Here is a 22,841-nt window from a genome sequence, read left to right as displayed (position 1 = left end):
GAGTAACACATAGTAGAAATTATGAAAACTAAAATTAAAACATAATTTTCATGCAATTAGATCTTTAGAACTTTGACATATCTTCAATAACTTTTATCCATACTTATTTCTTCAGTAGCCTTAATATTTTTTGGTGGCATTCAAATTTGCCTTGTAATTTATACAAAATTTTTAAAGTAAATGGGAATTATTTGTTCAATTGAACAATTCTTGTGAGAATTTAATGAAAATCTGTACGATATGATAGGTTTCAAGACATGTTGTTTTCGGAAATGTTCAAGTCATTGTGTAGTAAATGATTAAATAGCCAAAATATTTTGAAGTTTATTTTCGGATAAAAAAATTGATAAAATTTATGGATATTTCCATCTTTAGCGAACAACACACTGAACAAGGTGTGTTGATAAACATTATAATAAGCAAAAATATAAGTAAACAGAAAAAAAATTTAATATTAGAATTGCAATCGAGTCAGATTCTATTTAAATAATTATTCAAATAAAAAATTAATATATCACATATTTAAATGACTAAAATATATAAATAATTTCTTTTAACCGCATATAGATTGTCTTGAAAATTTGCGATTGCGAATTTTTAAAATTCAAATGTGTATGGGACTAGGAGAAATTATTTTATGCATTTTAAAAATGGTATGGTAGCAGCATTTTAATTAAATAAAAAATTAATTAAATAATTAAAATTTTCCGTTTTCTAGTCTTGTGTGTGTGAAATTTCATTCAATCTTTAACTCCTCTATCAGCTAACGACTTAACGCCATCTGTCGGTGATAAAAGTTTTTAATCGATTGAAATTTTGTAATTAAGCGATAAACAAACGCACAAGAAAGTGGATTAATATTACACTATAATGCAGTTCTGAACTATTAAATTCCAAGTTTATACTCAGCGGCAAATTAGCTTAAAATTAATTACGATTTTTGCACCAAAAAGACGGAGCAGAAATCGAGTTAATAAAAGGAAATAGTATTCGTCTTCACTCATCATTGAATGAATGAAAGAAACGGTTCAAAATATATAAACGAGTTTTATTTCGTGTTTTCCAAAGTATTCAGTTTTGAGAAATTAATAATGAACTATAGATTAGAATAAAGTATTTCTTAACGATTCAAAAGATATTAATACTCGAAAGAAAATATACTTAGCAGCAAAAAGATAAAAATTGTTTCAGCAAAAAAAAATTATAAAATTTGAATTAAAAAAAACTGAGAGCTGAGAATTATTAATTATTTTACGAGAACTTTAAAAAGGATGCTTACCTTCTGATACTGTGAGATTCTTCCATTTCACTTTCGGATACTTTCTCCCAAAGTGATTGAGAAAAAATATTTCGAACCTCCTCTGGTCGTTCGAAACTTTCTTGAATTCTCCATCGAAAAGTATCTGCAGAGGACGAAATTCATCTGACTCAATCAAAGGTAATTCAAAAACGTCCAGCATATCTACGTCGAAAGGACCTAGCAAATAAAGTTTAAAAAAGGGATATCTGTACAATGCATTGCCATTTCTGATAAAAAAATAAATTTCCCTGGATTCAAGCTTTTCTTAAAATAAATTATATGTACTCAAAAAAAAATATATTTTGTTGAAGTTAGTTGTTTGCTGTCGTGTAAAAAGTTTTTTGTTATCCGAAACAGAATTTAAGATATTTTTTTAACTCGATGATACAATATTCCAAGAGAAATTTTGCTTGAAACAGTAAGGATTAAACTTTGTGAAACAAAACAAGTGATATCTTACCACGGACTCCTCCAATGTAGACTCGAATAGCAAAAATTAAACTTCGATCGATGAAAAAATATCAATAGTCTTGCATGTAATCTGCGCTCATATATTTATGATGCGTGTCAAATAATTTATGCTATGGCTATAAGACTCTTAATGCAGTTTCCCGTAGAAAATGAGATATTAATCGCGAATATGCGAGACGCACATTACGCAGATTAAAATTTGATTATTGCGGTTCAAACAATTAATGGGGATGTATCTTTGAGCGAAATAAAAGCGACGAGACAAGTGATGTCTTTCCAGGGATTAACTCAATATTTGATTGCTCCGCATTAAGCGAAGTAATCAAATTGTAATCAACAAAGATCTATTAGAATATATATTTGCAGTCGATTATGAACTGAGTGTAAATCTAATAGTGCAGTTCTTCGACGGTGAAAGGATTTTAATCAAGGATGTGCACAAGTTACATGCCAAAACCAGATCAACGGAAAAAATTTTAGACAACGATTCCTGATATAACTAAATAGACAAAACACAAACTAGGCATTATATTTTACAAAGACAGATCAACATAAACAGAGACAATCAGGACTTTGTGTTTTTATAGCGTGGTAAATTTTAAATTGCAATTCACAATGTATTGTATTGTTTTGTTTTGGCACTGCATTTTACAATGACAGATCAACATAAGGCAACATATGCAATCCGGACATAATATTTCTAGTACAAGAGATTTTTAACTGATAATTTGAGTATTTTATTCTTGAAAGTTTTGAAATGCAATGTTAAAATGACCAAACTCTAAATTATAAGGAAAATTAAGAAATAAATTAATTCTAATTGATGTAAATAAAAAATTTATTCTCATTTTTTAACCTTGAAACTTGACAAATATAATTCATCTATTTTCATTTTCAATTACTTCAGGCTCACTTATATCTATCCAAAGTTCCAAAGGTGCAGTTTTTTTTCAAAAATAATCTTAAAGTTATGCGAAATTCAACTCACCAATGAAGTGTGTGAGATTCCAATAAGCAGTCTCTTTGGCTCGAACTGTGATCTTGAAGATGTAAGAATAGCCCCAACTGGACAAGACTATGTCGCTAAACAATATTTCAGTTGAACCATCTTCGAATATCCGTGAGGTATTTCCGAGGATTTTGCCAGGATAAATGTCTTCATACAACAATCCAATAGATCCGATCCACGTATATTTCTAAGACATTGTACAAAATATTTATTGTATGCTTGAAATTTGAAGTAAAAATAAGATTATAATAACATACAGAAAATATAATTACAACTAAAAGATAGAATTTATATTTTATTTCACCTTGGACATGGAGTTTCATCAATTTCTTCTTAGTATCCCTATTATATCTGCCATGATAATATTTCCCAGATAAATTTATATTCTTTTTAATAAGAGTTTAGAAGGACTTTAAGAAAATATTCTATAGGAGATTAACTACAAAACGAACAGAAAAATGGCCAACCCTCAACAAAACTTTTCGAGACCTGGAAGACACTTACGATAGTTCTTTCAAATGGTCATGATATTTTCTAGATTAGATTACTATTCTTTACCTTTTAAATGTAGAGATTTGGCATTTAGATGAACCTATAATGCAGGCAAAAAAAAAGATCTCTGATGAGGGATGTAACCAATATAGATGCACCTCGAAAATGTAGAATTACGAATGTGCCTACGATATAGAAGTTCTACATAAGTTTGCTGACAATAATAATTAAAATGTGATTTATTAAATTAAAAATTCGTTTTCTGAGAAAGGAATTCGCTTTTCCTTTACATTATCTTATTATATGCTCTTCAATAAGATAAATGTATTATTTCATTTTGTAATTTTAACCTATAGTCAAAACACTAGAATCACCGATCGAAAACTAAAGTTAATTTTATTATATTTAACAAGTGCAATAGATTCAATTCTTGCAAGACAATACTTAATGTATCCAGCAGCATGAGAAACCAAATGACCAAAGACAGGCCTGTCACTTTGCGTAAATAGCGCAATGGTGGGTTTTAAACTCTGAATAGCCGTCTTCAACATTGCAGAAATCTTGGATACGATCAAGTTCTGGAGAATTTACAGGTCAATACTGCAGGTGGCTAGTTGCACTAATCCAATTCTTGAAATCATCCAGCATAATTTTGGTTTCTTGGAAGAAAAGTTTATCATGATAAAAGAAGTAAATTGTCATTTGGAAAACAGAGGAATAATATACCAGGAACGACTGTACTTGGTCTTTAGAGGCATTCCTATTTCTTAGTTTACATGATGTTGCCTATACCAATCTCAGTCCTTAGACTGATACGCAAGATCTTACCCTAAAACTTAAATAATCCCTCATCAACCCTAGTTGTACATAGTATGCATTGGTCCAATAGTTGTTACCAGGCCATTTGATTCATTTCAGGTCTATTATAGATATTGGGTTTCTTCTGTCCCAATAAAACTTTCATTGTTCAAATTCTGGCGATTATAAATAAATGCCTGTAAACTTAAGCGATAGTACAGCCGTGTCAACAATGGTATTCTGTTGGACTCTCTGAATGTCTGTTTGGTGCTAACTATTGTATTGTTTTACTAAATTTCTGTCAGAATCAATTGAACTGAGGGAAATTAAACATTTCTATTTCATTTCGGCCACTGAACGATAGAAACACCGCGATTGTAATTTATAAAACATGACAACATACGACATTATATACTTAGGAAGTTATACATCCACTAACCCCTTGATGTCTACTTTTCTTTTTACCATCGGGACTTTTTACCATTTCTTATTACTAACTACCATAATGTAAAAACAAACAAATTTAAAATTTCCAAAACGCAATAGCATAGTGGTGATCCTCTATTTGCCAAACATCCTATAGCCCTTCCCAATGACGACAATGAAAAACTATCTAATTGGCAACTGCAATTCCCTTGTATTTACTGCTTATATAGCCGACGTTAATACATTACACATATTGCTTCCATCATTTCAAGATAATGTAGTTTAAAATGTTAACTTTTCAATACAGATATTCTGTAATTTCTATTAGTATTTGGGAAGTAGTTCTTTATGCATAAGTATCCCGAATGAGTTCTAAATTAATATTGGTTCTAGATTGCCGATTATCAGATAAATAAAAAATTCTTAAAGATTCACTATTGAAATTTATCTTATGATTTTACTCAAAGTAAACCAATTTTTATTTTTTAGTATATATTATTGTTATTTCTGTATGTTCATAAGATTTTTCCAAAAAAAATTGTCGTGAACTGAAAGTAATTATTAAAAAATCACTTAAAATTAAAATTCTAAAAATGCATCGTTTTTAAAGATACACATTTGTAAAACACAAAAATTCTTATAAAGTTTCACTGATAAATGATACTTATAATCATTTGTTTCTAATAAATAATGTTAATAATAAATTCGCAATTATTTACTCCTTGCACTCGATTTTGCAATAAGATGTAAAATTATATGCATGTGAGTGTAAGGATTCCTTTAGTGCTTAGGAAGTTCAACAATATCATTAAGTGTTTATTACATTTCTTTAATAATAATAAAAGGGTTTCTTACCATAATGCCAACTTTATAATAATAAATGCTTTTGTCGACCAGATAGTTCGCAGGGAATATCGGCAATATTTAATTTCAGTTAAATTCTTTAAATAAAACTTCGTGCTTGGAAATCCGTCTATTTATCAGATATCACGCAACACAGAGACAGACGGACATATACACACAATAGTCTTATACATGTTCTGTTCGCTGTGTATATGAACTATTCTAATGAAGGCCCTTTCCATGGCAAAGCCACTAATGTGGACACCAAGTTCACCATTGGAATACCACTGTTATGCTCATCAACTATCTTCTAAATTTAGCGGCACTATTTCATTTATTTATCCTTTCTGTAAATGACGTTAATATTAAACACAATCCTTCTTTTGATTACAAGAATGGAAAAAACTCAAGGGATCATATATTTATTGAAACAACGAAAACGATTTCAGTGTTATTCACAACATCGAAAATACTGTTATGAAGTATATTATAAAAATATCTTCCAAAATTTATTAAATCTAGACTAAAGAATTTGAAGCAGTTGAATTCGCATTATTGTAAGATATTTTTAGACTTTCAAATATTGTAAATATCGTTTTGGGACTGGAAGTTATCACAAAACTGTTGTATTCGGAAGTTATCACAAAACTGTTGTATTCGGAAGTTATCACAAGAAAAATTATATCAAAATTTAAATTATTTTTAATTAATAAAAAAACTATTTGAAATTTTAAAAAATTGCCTATAGAGACATATTTTCACCAATAAAAGTATATATATATGCCAAATAAGACAGTTCTAAGTCAAAAGGTCTGATTTGTAGAACGTCAACATAGAGATAGATGAACTTATACACACTCAACAAATTAATCTTTATTATACGTAGAAATTATCTAGTATAAATACAAAAACGATGTATCTGTTACCGTTAAAGTATGAAATCCGTTATTTTATAGAATCCCTAATTATTCCATGAAATAACTGATCGTGTCCGTTAAAGTGTAAAACTCTCTTGTATTTCCTGGTTTAACTAGTTATTTCATAGAAATACGATCTGCAGCCCCTTAAAATGTAAAATAATCTATATCATATATCTCGCACGACAAATACATTTACCTTCCACCCCTTCGTTCCCTAATGTTCGTGTAAAACCAAGTGTGTCAACAAAAAATGTTTCTGTTTTAGAAATAATGTTCTTTGTAATTCCAAGTGTCATTTTAATAATCCTTGTTGTAACAAATGATTTTATGGTACGTTTCCATAAATACCATTTATACGCTGCATAAATTAGATAAATTGCTTCTTTTTCATTTTAATTGTCTATCATTAGTTTCATTTCATTTTAGATAAATTGTTTATTTTACACTTTAACTGTATCTCATTAGTTAAATTATGGAATACCTAGTTATTTCATAGAATAACTAGTTAAAGTGTCAAATGAATAACATATTACACACTTTAACGGACATGATCAGTTATTTCAAGGAATAACTAGGTATTCTATGAAATAACTGCATTATATACTTTAACGGTAACATATCCTTCAGAATAGCTAATCGGATTCTACAGGTTTTGAAAAATAAATAAAATATCCTGGATAGCTGACTGAATAATAGTTTCGTTAATATATTATAAGAGATTGACAAAAAAAATATTTAAAATAAATACAGTATCTAGTTATATTTTTAAGGTTGTAAACAATGTTTCGTGGAATCACAAGAAAGTTAAATTCCTATGTTTAAGAAAATATGTATTTAATTTTTTTTTTAAAAAAATCTGGAAAATAAATGGCTTTCTTACGTTAAGAATAATCGTTACCTAAGAATATCTGAGCTCAAAGGAAAATTTAATTTAATTTCCCGAGATTCTTTACAATAGATCTCATCTCAACTCGTCTATCATTTTACCGTCGTATTCATCGATCATTTATTGATTTACTTTCAACTATCACAAAACTAGCTTTAACTATATCTTATGAAATACCTTAGAGAAGGATCTTTTTCTCTGGTATGTCTCAGTGTAAAAAAATTTCCTTCGTAAATTCAATTTCATCTCTAAATTACATGTTATTTTCCGTTTCGGTCTCTGATATTGCATTTATCAGTTTCAATTTTATTTGAATTCAATAAAAATTGAAAAAAGTCTATTGAAAGGTATTTTTTTCTATTTAAAAATATATTTATATTGAATCTAGATGGACAATTTTGGAAGCATTTCCTTTGCAAGTATTTATCTATAAATGTTCATAAGATTTTAAATACTATTGCCTTTAGCGATGAACTTCTTTGGCAGGAATTTTAGTTTACTTCTGCTGAAAATATTGTAAAAGTCATTCATTTAAAATTTAATATTTTTTTTATCATAAGTCTAAAAGAATGTGAATAAATAAGCAATTGAAATTTAGGCGAAAGGAATTTTTTTTCTGTGCTTGCTTTTGAAAGAGCAGAGTTTAATATTAGGTGACGACTCAATAGCTCAAAGAGCTTAAATGCATCAACAACAAAAAATCAATGGGCAAGAAAAGTTTAAAAATATATTCACAGTTGATATTTTATTCATCAAGTTTCATCTATTAAATACTTCACAGAAAAATAAAATAGCACACTAGCTAATTGTAATTATTAATATGAAAAAAATGTTCAAATTTTAAAAACACGAAGTTAAAAATAACCAATACTCTTATAATTCTCATTTCAAAAATTATGACTCTGAAGTCGGTTGAAAATAAAACAAAGTACTAATCGGATCAATTAAAAATTACAGACACTAAAATGTCAAACTAAATCATGGATATATTACAAAAGGAATTCAAACAATCCGAATATGCTGTGTTAAAAACTGAGTTATCGCGTCTGCATATTAAAATATGAGTGCACAACGGAAATAAAGAGGAAAAGAAAATCCTGCTTTTCATTTTATATCCAAAAAAAAATTCTCAACTTTAACTTTGGTGAAGTTTAATGAATAAAATATTCAATAAAAACGGGAAAGTGATACGAGTTTCTCGCAAAGTAAAAATATTTTTACAAATTGTGTATATAATCAGTTTTCAAAATTTTCTTAAAATTAGAGAATAGATTATAAGGAAACTTTTATTATTGAAAAGGTTTTTCCCAATTACTTAAATTTTAGGAAGGGGGATAAGATTTCGAATAAAGTATATGCGAGATAGTTTTGGGGAGACCACAATAGCTGATTATATATAGAGGGATTTATACTTATATCTGTTTCATTTTTACATATTTGAAATAGATGTCCCTTTCCAATATCGAATCACATTTTTTCGAATATCACATTTTTTTTGTAACATACTGAATGATTGCAGTAATGATTACGATACATGATAAATCGTTTTATCATATATTTTGTTTTGTGTTGCTAAAACAATCATTCTACCTTAAAAAATCACATATCAAACAATTTAATAGTGGGATATTATTTAATCAATACTTTTCAAGAATGAATCAATTTCAAATTCTAGCAGGATTCCAATTAATTCTTTTGAATATCTGCCTTATGTAATAGTTCTTTCTCTCTTCATTCAATTTAATAAAACTATATGAAACTAAACAATGTATACATATATTTAACAAGAATCTTTTTCATTTCATGCAAAAATGACAAGATTTATGCTGACCTCTTTATAGCAAATATATAAATATGCAAATAAATACTTTAAACAGATATTTTATTAAGAAGTATGTCGTGGATAAACTTGTAAGCTGACTCTTGCACAACTGCTCCATGATCAAAATCTTATATTCTTTTTCAAATTACATTTTTAACCATATAACATTTTGCAAACTCTTAATTAGCACTTTTAGGTTGAACTACAATTCCTGGAACAAGTTATTGCGAATTTTGAACAATTGTACTTACCACAATTAAAATAAAATCATTTCCAAAACAATTTCATCTGTAAATTAATTATTTCCATTGATAAACGGAAGTTTATTTAACAAGGAAGCTAAAACATAAAATCTTGACTTCTGATAAAGATAATAAATTCCGTTACTAAGAATCGAATGTTGTCACTTCAGCATTTTACAAAGGCAAATGAATCATTACTTTTAGAAGGCTCGAAGTTTTACTAATTAAAACTCCATCATTTCAGAAGAATTTATTATTAATGCTGCTGATTGAAATTGATAAAATAAATTAATTTCACTGTAAGTGTCATTAAATTTCAGGGTTTTTTTTATTTAAAACAAATCTCTATATTAATTAAAAGAAAAAGTTGCGTACATTTATCTGTTTATATGCATTTCTAATCTTTAGCATCACAAGCTTTAATCGAAAGTGGGTACAAAAAAAAATCTATGAAATTCAGAATGCTATTTAATTAATTGCAATTACTTCAATATCAAAACATGTTCCACAAATTAATGACATTGCTTCTTTTATAGTAAATAACGCATTATAAGTCTTCAAGATATCTCATGTACTTCTGATTTTCCACAACTCCATCATTACAGAACACAGATTCGACAGGAAAGTGTGGAATTCAAATCCTTTAAATGAGCCTTAAATTTGCAGAGTGAATCCCTTAAAAAAACGTGTAAAATCGATTTAATTTTGAATGCCATCTTTCTTTTTTTAAAGAAAACTAACAAAGGTGGTCTCCCGAAACTTTCTCGCATACCTCTAAGATATGGTCTTTATCTTCCATTCTTTAATATGAAAACTGCGGACTTTGAATAGAACTGCGAATGCCACAAATGCTCAGATTTTCGTTTTCATAATCCCACACATGAATATTTTGGGATTCCTAGTAGAGGGAATAAAAGTGTTTATATATTTAGGATGCTTTTTCTCCCTCCGATTTTGACCAAAACTTAACACAGAGCTAACCTTTTCATAACATACCGATTTTCATTTATCTAAGTCATAATGGGTTTGAAGAAAAGCGCTTATGTTCATGTAAATATGTAGTTACATGAGCGTTATATTACATGCTGACCAATAGATTGTCAACCACTTGATGAATTTGATTAAAATTTAATACACATGCACACTTTAAATGGTAAAACTGAATAACTAATTATAATGATTCCTTTGTTTTTTTTATAATTGTAGTATTCTTGCTCTTAGGCAGATATATACACTTTCTGTGAATATGATAGATTTCATTCAAAGTTGATAGAAATCTTCATAACTCGAGCAGAAATCACATAGCGAATTTCACTCGTCGAGTTCAAATATTCTTAAAGTGAATTTTAGTTATGTTCATAGAGAAAATGACAAAAAGGCGGAAATAATTGCAATAATGTGTTTTCGAACTCCAGACGGTTTGAAATGTGGAGATCAAGGCTTCAAAATCATTTTTGAAGACTACAATGTTTTTCTAGAAAGAAAGAAAAAAATCGGAGGTCTCAAATTACAGTATATCAATAATTAGAGGTGATTTGGTTCACTATGATAGCAGAATAAATATTCACTATGATAACAGACAAATTAACTCATTATACAATTTGATATTAAACTTGCTGTTATTTTATAAGTTCCTTTTAGTGCTCTATGATTTTAACCTTTGATTCCAATGTTTTATTATCTCTCTGATATGTGTTTTATAGACAGGCGCCACTTTAGAAAATTTACAGGCGTTCCAAATTGCATCTTTTGAAATCAAAATGCCAGGTCTATCTAAATTGAAACTATATACTCATATAGTCAGTGTGCATTTGAAGAAGATTTCAAAATTATGAGTATATGCGTATGATAGGTTTTGAAAAATATCAAAATAAACTAAACATGCTTAAGATGCAATAGAAAAAGACTAATAATCCTTGTCAGTAAAAAATAATAAACTATTCTCAACTAAAAAAAATATGACATATTTGATATATTTTTATTATTTTTACAAATACAACAAATTGTTTGTTACATTTGTTCTTTTACTAGATAAGATTACTTAATGCCGAGAAAACATTTCTTATCTTTTAATTTATGATTATCATTAATTTAACGCCGGAACATAAGTATCGGATTTACTCATAAGTTAGAACTTAACCTCTTCAATTTCTTGGAAGCTCGTCAAAAATTAACGGATAGAACTTAATGTACGACTTGATATGTAACTCAAAGGACATATTTCGGATAGTTCAGGGCGGCCTCAAATTTAAGTACGGAACTGGTTAATTATAGGCTCGTATGAGGTGACCAAATATACAAAAGTGGTCGTGCACCTTTTGTTGAGTTTTTTTAGAACGCCCTCTAACAGCAAATTAACGATTCGTTTATGAAAAACATTCGTGACAACGGGGAAACACACAGTTGTTTAATAGCATCGAATTCGCTAAAATATATATATATAGCTTAAGCGTTTTTTAAAGGCCTAACATGTATGCAATTCGTTTTCTTCCTTTGAATTTTTCCTGCAAGAAGTTTAATCAACTGTTTTAAAACAACTTTGTGATATTAAGATATTTTTATCAACATAGCTTTTTTTTTTTTTTTTTTTTTTTTTTTTAGTCTCGAGGTATAAATCCCTTGTGTGCCAACAAGTATATCACAAGGTTTACAGACGTAAGTGAGTATACAGACGATAGCAAAAGAAATTTCAAATATAAAAGGCGCAGGCACAAATGCAAAGAAAAATGGGGGGGGGACAAGAGAATGCACAAATACAAACAAAAAAATAAAATAACAATACTCACATACTAACAGAAACGTATAGTAAATGAGATAATACAATTACAGAACTATGATCAAATAAAAATAAAATATTCAAAATCAAATACATAAAGCATAAAATATATAGACAAACACACAGAAATAAAGTTTAAATAATACAGGAAAAAATATTATCAGCACTTGCACAAAATGAAATGAATAGGAATTTTTTGTTTTATTTATATTCAGTATAATGTTATTAAATATTTTAAATACAGAATTTGAATATACTTACTGCGAGATATTTCGTATCAGCCGGGGTATTATTAATAACATCGTAGATGATAACACCGGCAGCAGGCGATAAAATGTAGTTTTCTCTGGCGTTGATGGGAAGCCTCCTACCAGAGGTTCGCAGAAATAGCTGCCTTTCGGTTACAGTTATGTAATCGGATGTCCAGGGCGTAATGTCGGGGGAGCCGGAAGAAGATACTGAAAGTTTAAAACTGAAAATAGAAATGTATATGTTGTGAGAATTGTTGAACTGTTTCTAAATTAAATTTTGAATTAAAAAAAATACCATTTATTACATTTTGTAGTTGTCTTTAAAGAAAGAACACTTTGTGCTGTTAAATATTTAACAGACAACAATTTTATAAACAGAGTTTTTGAAGGTGGGGGGAAAACTCTCCTTCATTTACATTTTCTGTAATGTATAAGAAAAAAAATTTCACCCTAACATTGTTAAATATAGCTTAGTTAAATTGAATAATAAAAGATAAGTTTTCGAAGCTGATTACGTAACTCTAAACTGGGATCATAAGTAAACACTTTGTGCAAGGATGACGACGTCGTCAAAGAGAACGCTTGACTCCACAACAGCCTTTCCAAGCTTCCATATTATTGCAACAAGGGTTCATTTGATCCTCTATGTCACATTTAAAGGCTCCAAGGTCTATATGCTCAGCGGACATCTTAGATGTGGGGATGGAAAACTTCCAGTGTGATGATGGATTTCTCATCACTCTAGTGAAAATAAAATCTACTATGGATGACAGGATGTGCCTTCTACGGAAAGGGTTGTACCGTGGCCGGTAATGATTCTTAGGACTCAACCATAGTTACCGTCTTTACTATTGCAACATTCAGATCATTCTGTATGCCTTCGAGAGGTTCGAAGTAACTCTTTATGGTTGCATGTACTTTAATATAATCGGGATTCAAATCTTGAACCCTTTGTTCTTAATGTCTTATGGCTAGACTAATATGGCCCTTCTTCATCGCCACGTAATCACTTTTACAAATAACAAATGTATAATACCAATTCATTTTTGAAATTCATTGTTTTCTTGTTGAAAGAAAAAGAATGTGTCATAATATCATGGAGTAAGACGATGTTGATATATGATATACATGTAACATTACCCATGTATCTGTGATATGTTTTGATTTGATTGTTTTCTATATACATTTGCACCAGCGGTTTTTGGCGACCAAGTAGTTTAACGATAGTATTGGTTTTGTTTAGTTTAAATTAAATCTCTTAGACATAATTTGATATTAATGATACCCTCGAGAAGATACTTTAAAGAATCAGATGTTGATAGGCATTACTGTATTTGAAATATTTTGCCTCAATTTAGAAAACTCGAGTTAGAATTCTTCTAACTCGATTTTTTCAATTCGAAATTTGACATCGATCTATAATTTTGGTTAAAGATATCAAACTGTATTTCACCTTATTATCTTGTTGTTCTTTTACATTATAGCTCTTTTAGGTATTCAAATAAACAGATTAAAAATCATTTTACTCATCAACGATTCTGTTCCAAGATGCTCTACAAGATACAACTTTAACATTTTTGTACTAATATGTCAATTTCATCTAAATGGTTCGTTTCATTTCTGAGTTGTAACGCTCATGTCCATACTGGTGAACAGAGAAGCATACTTTCCCTATTGATAGATCATCTGTAAAAGTGAATATAGAGATACAATTTATTCTGCATAATTTCAAGTTCTTAAATATAAATTCTTAAGGGTAAGAGAATAGAGGGATACAGGATTTATGCATTTAAAAATATTCTACAGTATATAGTTCTAATATAGTTCTACTTTTATGAATTTGTTATATCATTTCTTTACCCTGTTATTCGTAAGATAATTTTTTGCAGAGGTTCGCAACGTGTACCAACCAATGACTCCAACCATGGCAATCATTTGGTGACAAAATGATGCTGTAGAAAATGCAAGTATAACGATCTCATCTCTGTTAGAAAGAAAAATCTGAGGATTCTTCTGGAGAATTCCATATAGGATAGCTACATTTACCAGAATCATTCAAAGGAATCCGTTTGTCTGGAGTTAATTCGTAGTTCGAACTAATAAGATGCTGGAATGACACTGGAAATGAAAATGTTGGCACTGTTATTTAATTAGCGGTTCTCTGTTTGCTTGTGCTGTAAATTTTTACAAGTTAATTTGTTCTCGTCTTTGAACATAAAATTATCAGTATTTTTGTTACTAGCGTTTTATGAAATATTCCTGCAATGAAGATTTGATTATCAGTAATAAGCTTTCTGGTTTATATATTAGGCACGATTTTTTATATTAGCTGTGATTATTAACGGGTGTGATTAAAGTATAAACACCTTACTGTGTTAATATTCATAACATCATGTTCGCAACAATTATTAATTAGAGTTTTAATCAACCGAAACTTTCTTGCATATTCTCTAATAAAGATGTTATCACATCTTAATATAACAAACACTTTGGTAATCATTATGAGTAAAATTTCACCTCACAGCCTCTCACGTAAGAAAATTGTATGGTTTCTATATATTATAACAAAACTGGCATTTTTGCATTAATCGCAGGCTTTTGCCTCCTTTTTTGCATTTTATAATTATCGTTTTCATTTTAACTCTGGTAGCTGGACATACAGAATTCTTTTGAATAGATTTCCTTCAAATTTTGAGAAACATCTATAAATTTGTTAGAAAGTTCACATACAAAGTTCATCCGTCTAACACAAAGCATTTTTGACTTATCTCATTCGTAGATAAACAGACATTACAACAAAAATGTCTTTTTGAGATATAAAATCGTCTAAAACGTTGACTTCTTAATTTTCGAGTTTGAAATGTTTGAAAATTGCACTACTTTTTCTTTATGAATATACGAGAAAGTAAAGAAAAAAACGATAAAGAATTGTCTAGAACATAGATCTAAACAATACAAACTCTATATGAACTAAAATGGCTGTTCTCAGATTAATTTTATGACCAGGGCTCGATTTACAGACAACAATAAACAGTTCGGTGTTCTACCATCTGAGTCACTGGACTGGTTGTTTTAATCACAAAAGGATTCTTTAATCAGAAAGATTTTATTTATTTATTCATTTTTGTCTTGTTTTCGATAATAATAAAATTTTTTCTATTAATACGTTGAAATACAGATTTTATTCCGTAAGTATAATGCTTTGCCCATGTTATCTTATTAATAGGATAACTAGAGTAATTTTGTTCGGATTTTAACTGACTTGAAATATCTTATTAGCAATGTAAAATATTCGGACGAGTTCATAAATGGCTTATCTAACTCAAAGGAGGTGAAAATAGTAGGAGGGGTCAAAATTTTCATTTCGCTATAAATTTCTTAATATTGAAGATAGAAAAATAAATCTATTATCCAAATTAGCGCTTTATTAAAGTGACAAACTTTTGTATTTAATGTTTTTCGATAACTGCAATATCTTAGAAATTAGAGACTGAAAATTTATATTTACAGCCTAATTTTGAATGTTTTGATTGGCATCAACCATTTATATTACCAGATAGTAATTCAGATGCAAGAGAATCTACCTTTGCCTTCCAGCTTGCCGTGAGAAATTTTTTAATTTTACTTTGGAATTCCTTTTACCAAAGCCTCGAAAATTGAGCAAACAAAGTAAGAAGTTTTATTTTCTTCACCAAAAAGCAAACAAAGGTACTTTTCCACCAGTCTATGCATCATTAATTCACCCTACCACTTTAGACAGACAACTTCTCATCCTTGGAAAGAGATTCCAACATCATCGCTTGTAAAATTCAAGGTGAACTTGGTTCTGTAGACTACGAAGACAATCTCACTTTTAGCAACTTTACGACGAACATTCTGGCTAGGCTCTAGACTCTTGGCCCAGTTTTATGCCTTTTCCAAACGACTCACGGCAAATTGATCTTCCGCGTGGGAAGCATCCTGATGAGGGTAGGTTCACTTGAATAAATGATTCCTAACTGAAGAAACACTGCATGATTCCTAGCTGTAAACAAGGATTATCCCTATTCTTTACATTGGTTTCTCTGACATATAGTTTTGAAAAATATGAAAATGAAATTTCATATATAAATTTCTTTAATATTTAACTGAAATAATCACATTTTTTTTAAATAAGGAATATAATATTTTATCCTTTTAGATCATGGATTGATGAGGTAGTGGAGAAATATATGAAGTAGTTAACAAATACAAAATTCATGATATTTATGAAATATATAGACAATGAACCAGCGTCCTAGCCTAAGGGTAGTGCATCTTCCCTGTGTCCTGGGTTCGAGTCCTGGTTCGTGCATGGTTACTCTCTACACTGTGCTCTATCTGTAAAGTGTGTGAAGTGCTTAGGGGCTTTGCCCTCAGAAGCTACTGTGCACTCGGCTTAAAACGCTGCCAGTTCGTCAGAGGGCTTGTAAAGTGTCATAAATAACAACAACATAGACAATAAAAGAAAAAAAAAGAATTTAATTCGTACTATTTAATGTAAGGGAAAAAATAATATGAACTTTGATAGCTATTTCTGCAATATATATTATAAGAGCGACATTTTTTTAAAAGTCAATCATGATTTAAATGCTCATTGATATAAACATAATTAAATATCTAAAAATCTGTATCGAAATTTCAGTTTTGTTATATTAATGTGGACTTCTTAATTTTGTAACATAGTCAGATGACAAGGATGACACCTGGGATGTTTAAATGTAATGAAAGTATTTTAAAACTAATTAGAACGCAATTTTTTATACGATCATATACTTTTGGATTCATCCAATATAAAATGTTTCTTTAAAAAGCGATGCGTAAATTCGTATAAATGAATACAAAAAAATACATATTTGGTCTGACTTGGAGTTTATACCTCAAGGGTCGTTATTTGGACAGAATGCGCCAAAAAATGCCTTGTAAGATATGAAAGGTAATACAAAAGAATGCAGGAATGGGTACTAAATATAAGAGCATAGTTAAAATAATTTTAAAAAATTATGTAGAAATATAGGGAAAAAAGCCTAATTTAGAACTTGTTTCTTATTTAAAATATAAATGAAAAACATTACTTTTTAAATTAAAATTTCTTCAAACAGCAAAAAGAAAATTTTTATAATCAAACATTTTATTATTCTAAATAAATTTAAAAAATTATTTTTAAAAATTTATTGATGTAAATATAACTCAGTACACAGCTTAGGATTAATGATACTTCATAAATAAATTATGGTACCATTATGGAAGACTATGGATAAGACCTAGCATGGCATTCGCGAATAATAGCTACAAAGTATTCATTTTTGGAACGGATTTAGAATATTTAATTTATCTATCGTGTGATCCTTGGCGATTTTTACAAACCAATTGAAACCAAAATTTCCACAAAAACTGCAAATAACATACAAAATTCAATGCATTTAAGTCATTGCTTTGTGAGATCGTCAGAAAGTCAATTCCTTCATGAATTTGGTTCCAAATTTGATAAATATCTGCGCCTTGAGTTTTAAAATTGTACATCAAATTGTATCCGTTTAGCTCTCTTCGTTTCGTAATTATCGCGTTCATTTATATTTAAACAACGGTACAGACGGAATTTGCTCAACATTTGATAGAAATTTACAGATTTAATGTGAAATAACAAATTTCATTTCTAAAACTCAAAGCATTTTTCAGTCATCTTTGTCATAAGTAGACCGACGAATTGTAATATCAGAAATGTGTTTTTCGAACTGTAGGAAATCTAAAACGTAAAAATTTGACAAAATCGTGAGTTCGATTTTTTTGTTTTGGCGATTATTATATCTTTACTTTTTATATGAGAAATTTAAAATCGATTATACATGATACGACATTCAAATCGTATGCATAAACAATTTTAATATATTTTACAAACGAGAATCTGTGTTATGGGATTTCCCCTAAAATATTGCTAACAGAGAAATCAACAAGATATGCCTATATAAACTAGTTGGGGAAAATGTTGCCAAGAATTAGGGAGAAAAAATATTCACTAAAATATGAACAAAAAAAAATATATTGGCATTTGGATCTCCATTTCCTATGTTCCAATATTAAAAAAATAAAAGTCTAATAAGAAAAATATATATGGTATTTATTATTTATTTCAAAGGATCTTCATAACTATTATTCATAAGAATCCAAAAAAAAGGCAAACTTCAGATTTGTAGGTAATAAAGTGGCAATAATCTGAACAACGTAAAGTTTGAATAGAATTTTTCCTAAAAAGTAATTAATATTAGAAAGAACCATTCGTTTCAGTAATATCACAATACCTGTTTTTAATTCCAAATTAATAAACAATTCTGAAAGTAATTATATTTTAGTTAGTAAAAATTTAAATTGTCGTTTATAGCTCTCCAAATTTAAGTAAATATTAATTCCCATCTATTTTGTAGGTAATTATAACAAAATAATTAAAGAAAATAATTTATATGAGTTTCTATATCACATCATTTCAGGTTTAAAAGATTTGTTAAATATCTTATTAAGAAAAAAAAATGCTTATATTCTTTTTATTATTTTATAAGAAAGAACAACGTTTATAATAATCCCAGAAAAATTAAAAAAGATTTATTTAAATTTAATTGTTCTTATTGTTTAAAATCATTTCAAATTTAAAATCTAACAACTTACTGAAAAATATTTTTAATTCTTTTTTCGATTCACTGCACTTTTATTTCGCAAACATAAATGAAGACTTGCAGTTATTCTTTCTGAAAGAAAATTCAATCAACTATTTTTGTTATTTCCCCTTTTTATCTTTGTCTTTCTTCAGCTGTTTCAAGTGAAGAATCCAATACACAGTTCCACACTAAAGTATTATTTCTATGAAAAAGAAATCTTTGAAAATAAGTATTTAACTTTATCCAACCTTCAGAATGAATTTTATTGTTCGAATTTTAAAAAGTCATTTCAAACGAAACAATTTCGTTTCACGGTGCGAGAAAATAAACAAACAGATGAAAAGCAGCCAAGAAAGAAACGTTTTTTGTTTTGTTTATTTCTTGGATATCGCAATCTTTTCATTATATATTTCTGGATTATTGTATAAGCTCGTTAAATAAAAAAAGAATAATCCTGTTTTTTTTCGATAAAATCTTATTTAGCCATCATAAGATATAACACCTTCTTTATATATATATATTTGAATTCGCATTGAATATATTTTCCTCTGCATAGATAAACATGTTTAGATTCCCTATATAATTAGCTGTTCATAAATATAGTAACAGTAATAAAATACGGAATCGGAAAAACATAAACTATTTACATAACAATATTATTTTTGGTTGATTACCGCACATTCCCACTTTCTTATATGAAAAAAAATTGTAGTTGGAAAATATTTACATGCGTGGGATAAATCAAAGAATTTCATATGCATCTTCAAGAAAAAAAATACTTTTATTCTATTTTTAAATTATTTTTAACAAGATACATAAGAAAATCTTTTCAATCCACACATAATTAGAAACCAGACAGTATTGCTAAGCTAATTAGAATTTGTTGAAAATAGCCATAGACTATTGTTAACAGTTTGCATCAAAAATTGTAAAAAAAAATTATTTTTATTTGGAAATTCTAAAATTTATCAATGCTTATTTGTATGTAATTTAATTAATTATTTTCTTGTTGTTTATATTTCTCTACTTCTTCTTTTAATTTACAATTAACTTTTATCTAAAAGAGAAAAATCTTTCATTAATAAAATGAGGATAATTTACCATTTGTAAGAAGAAACATTTTTAAAACAAAGAACTTGCATTTAACTTGATATTTTTTATTAAAGGAATTTTTTAATAGGTTTCTTCATCACTCATTGATGGGCAAGAGGTTTTAAATTATGTTCCATGATAGGTTTTCATTGACAATGCATTTTCAAAAATGTTTTCAATTATTATTATTTGTTAATTTGTTTATAAACTAGTGGCGCCATCTGGGAATGTATTCCAGAAAATATGTTCTAAAATTTCCTTATATTTATAACAAAGATTTATTTAAATGAATAATTACTTTAAAAAAAAAGAAATAATTCTAATAAAAATATGCATTTTAGTATCGCACTAAAATATCATAATAAAATTGCACCCAAAAAATTGATTTTATTAAATTTATTATTTTCTATCAAAAAGTTTTTCAAAGAAAATACGAAAACGTTGTAAACATAATGTAATCAATACAAACAGAAAGCTGCATTTTATTCGTATGAATTATTAAGATAATTTTCGACCTAAACGATTTTGTTAAATTAGTTGCTTTAGTGGATTAACTTCACGTTTTCAAACGGCATGAAGATTATTTTGGAGCTGCTTGTAAATTTCGAATATTAATTGGACTCAGAATACTTTCGCTAAACAGTATTTACACTACATAAAAGACGATTCGTTTGGTCTCAAAAGAAAGTTAAAGCTAACATTGAATCAGCGATCATCAATTAGTTAAAGTGTGATTCTGGCGAGTTGGCGACCAATCTTTACTTCGGAGGAACGTGTACAGTTTCTGATGAGAAAAAGCATAATACTTATGCAATCGATATCATACGCACTTTCTATTGGACAGTTTCGTTATTAATTATATTTTGAAGTCTTGTAGTTCCATTTCACTTAGGAGGTCCATGCACAATAAACAGTACAGGTGCAAGGTTATTAAAATAACGCGATTTTAAAGACTGGAACAATTTGAGAATCAAAAATATTTTGTTGAGAAAATTATGAACATCAAGTTAAGTTCATAAGATACGGCGAATTAAGTAGCCATCAAAGAGTTTACAATAAAGCTTAAAATCACTTGCATCCTCACAAATAGCTTTCTAAAGCTAAAATATTTACTTTTTATTGGTAAAAATCATAACAACCATAGTATAACATGTGACGATCACAAATGTGTATAAAATTAAATTTTCCTTATAACACTTTATTACTTTTGAAATAAAGGAATAATTTTTATTATAAAAACTTTTTGCAACAATTATTTGAAACAGAAAAATAATCTTAATGAATGCAATCAAGAATCACGATTTCTTTTAAAACTTTTAATATGATTCATATTTTTTAAGAAAAAAAATCCCCTCTGAATAGAAAAATTAGAAGAAAAAATATAATAAAAATGTCAGCTTATTAAAACTAATCTCGAATTCAATTCCTCTTTTCCATTTTTTTAAATTCATAATAAGTTACACTTCATCAACCGTCCAAAGGAATCCTATATAGTTATTAATTACTTAAGGATTATATTAATTTGAATTGTTTTTATAATATTAATCCTCAGCAAAATAATTTTTTTCTTTGAAAAGAAATAAACATAAAAAATGAATTACTAATCAAAGTATTCAATAGTTAAGAAGAGCATCCGTTTCAATTCTTTCCAAATTATAAGGAACGCTTTATTTGAAACGACCAAAGCTTAGAGAAGCATTATCTTCGGTCACAGGAAATTATTTATTTAAATCTCGTGATTGCGGTGAATCAATAAATATTCTTTTTATCATAGAGTTTTAACGAATTGCTGATATTTTTTACCGTCATTATAAATTAGGCTTAATTGTATTTTGTACAAAGTCGTATATGTGTTGCGGTAAATGTAATAAATTGGAAATTATGTATAATCACCCGGGATACTTCATAATCACAAATAAGTTTAGGGGAGATTATTAATAATCACCGGTAATTATACATAATCACATTTACCGTAATACATGCATTAAATACGATTTTCAGATAAAAAAATGGCATGTATCTTTGCTTACAGTCTTGCACAGTAGGATAACTTCTAAGCATTTATTTCTCAAAAAGAATTCAAAAATTATCTGAATAATTATTCGGCAGTAAATTAATTAATATAACAGTTTAATTGACAGCATCCTTGCATGAGGGTAGCGCATCTGTGCCGTGATCTGGGCGTCCCAGGTTCGAATCCCGGTTCAGGCATGGTTGCTTTTCATCTGTGAGGTGTGTGAATGTGCCCTCCTGTGAAAAGGGTTGTGAAAGCGAATGTGTGAGTTTCATGTTCATATGAGCTAGAAGTCAGACTTCTGCCGTTGGGCGTTCAGGGGTCTTTACCTTCAGAAGCTACTGCAACCCCTTTCCGTGGTAACACGGACACATCATCAACAGTTTAATTATAATACTGAAATTTTTGTTCATATTATCATAAGCTTCTTAATAAAAGAGTATGATATTTGCATGTACCTGATAAAAAGAGCTGTTAGTTGTTACACTTTGTATAACTAATTTGCTTCAGAATACATCTTATATATATATGAAGTTTCTCAAAAGTCATTTTGAACCGTTCTATATAATTCCCTATTTCTGTATAATGTTTTGATTTCAGTAGAAGATTGCATTCTTTTTTGCATTTAAAAAAATTATCTGGAAGAATATTGCAGTAATAAAAAAATGAAAATAAATTCAACTGAATGTGTAATAAATTAAACTAACTCATTCAGTCCTTACCTATTGTACTACCAATATTTCTTTAATTTAACAGTGCAACAATACTTGAGAAGTTTACTAATCGCGAGCAAATAAAACTACAGGCCAATTTTCAAATACCATATATAAA

General features: G+C 28.5%; 1 protein-coding gene across 1 annotated transcript in view; it reads right to left on the bottom strand.

Annotated features, from left to right (window-relative positions):
• LOC129984944 (uncharacterized) overlaps window positions 1-22,841 on the bottom strand; it is a 125,880-nt gene that overhangs the window by 91,375 nt on the left and 11,664 nt on the right. The window contains exons 3-5 of the mRNA XM_056094887.1: window positions 12,247-12,457; window positions 2,760-2,967; window positions 1,280-1,477 (exon numbers count right to left, since the gene is read on the bottom strand). Coding sequence (XP_055950862.1) covers window positions 1,280-1,477; window positions 2,760-2,967; window positions 12,247-12,457 — 617 coding nt within the window. The remainder of the gene's footprint in view (window positions 1-1,279; window positions 1,478-2,759; window positions 2,968-12,246; window positions 12,458-22,841) is intronic.

The sequence above is a fragment of the Argiope bruennichi genome, chromosome 9 (assembly GCF_947563725.1).
Source record: "Argiope bruennichi chromosome 9, qqArgBrue1.1, whole genome shotgun sequence".
Lineage (NCBI taxonomy): Eukaryota > Metazoa > Arthropoda > Arachnida > Araneae > Araneidae > Argiope > Argiope bruennichi.
This window is presented reverse-complemented; position numbering and strand designations above follow the sequence as displayed.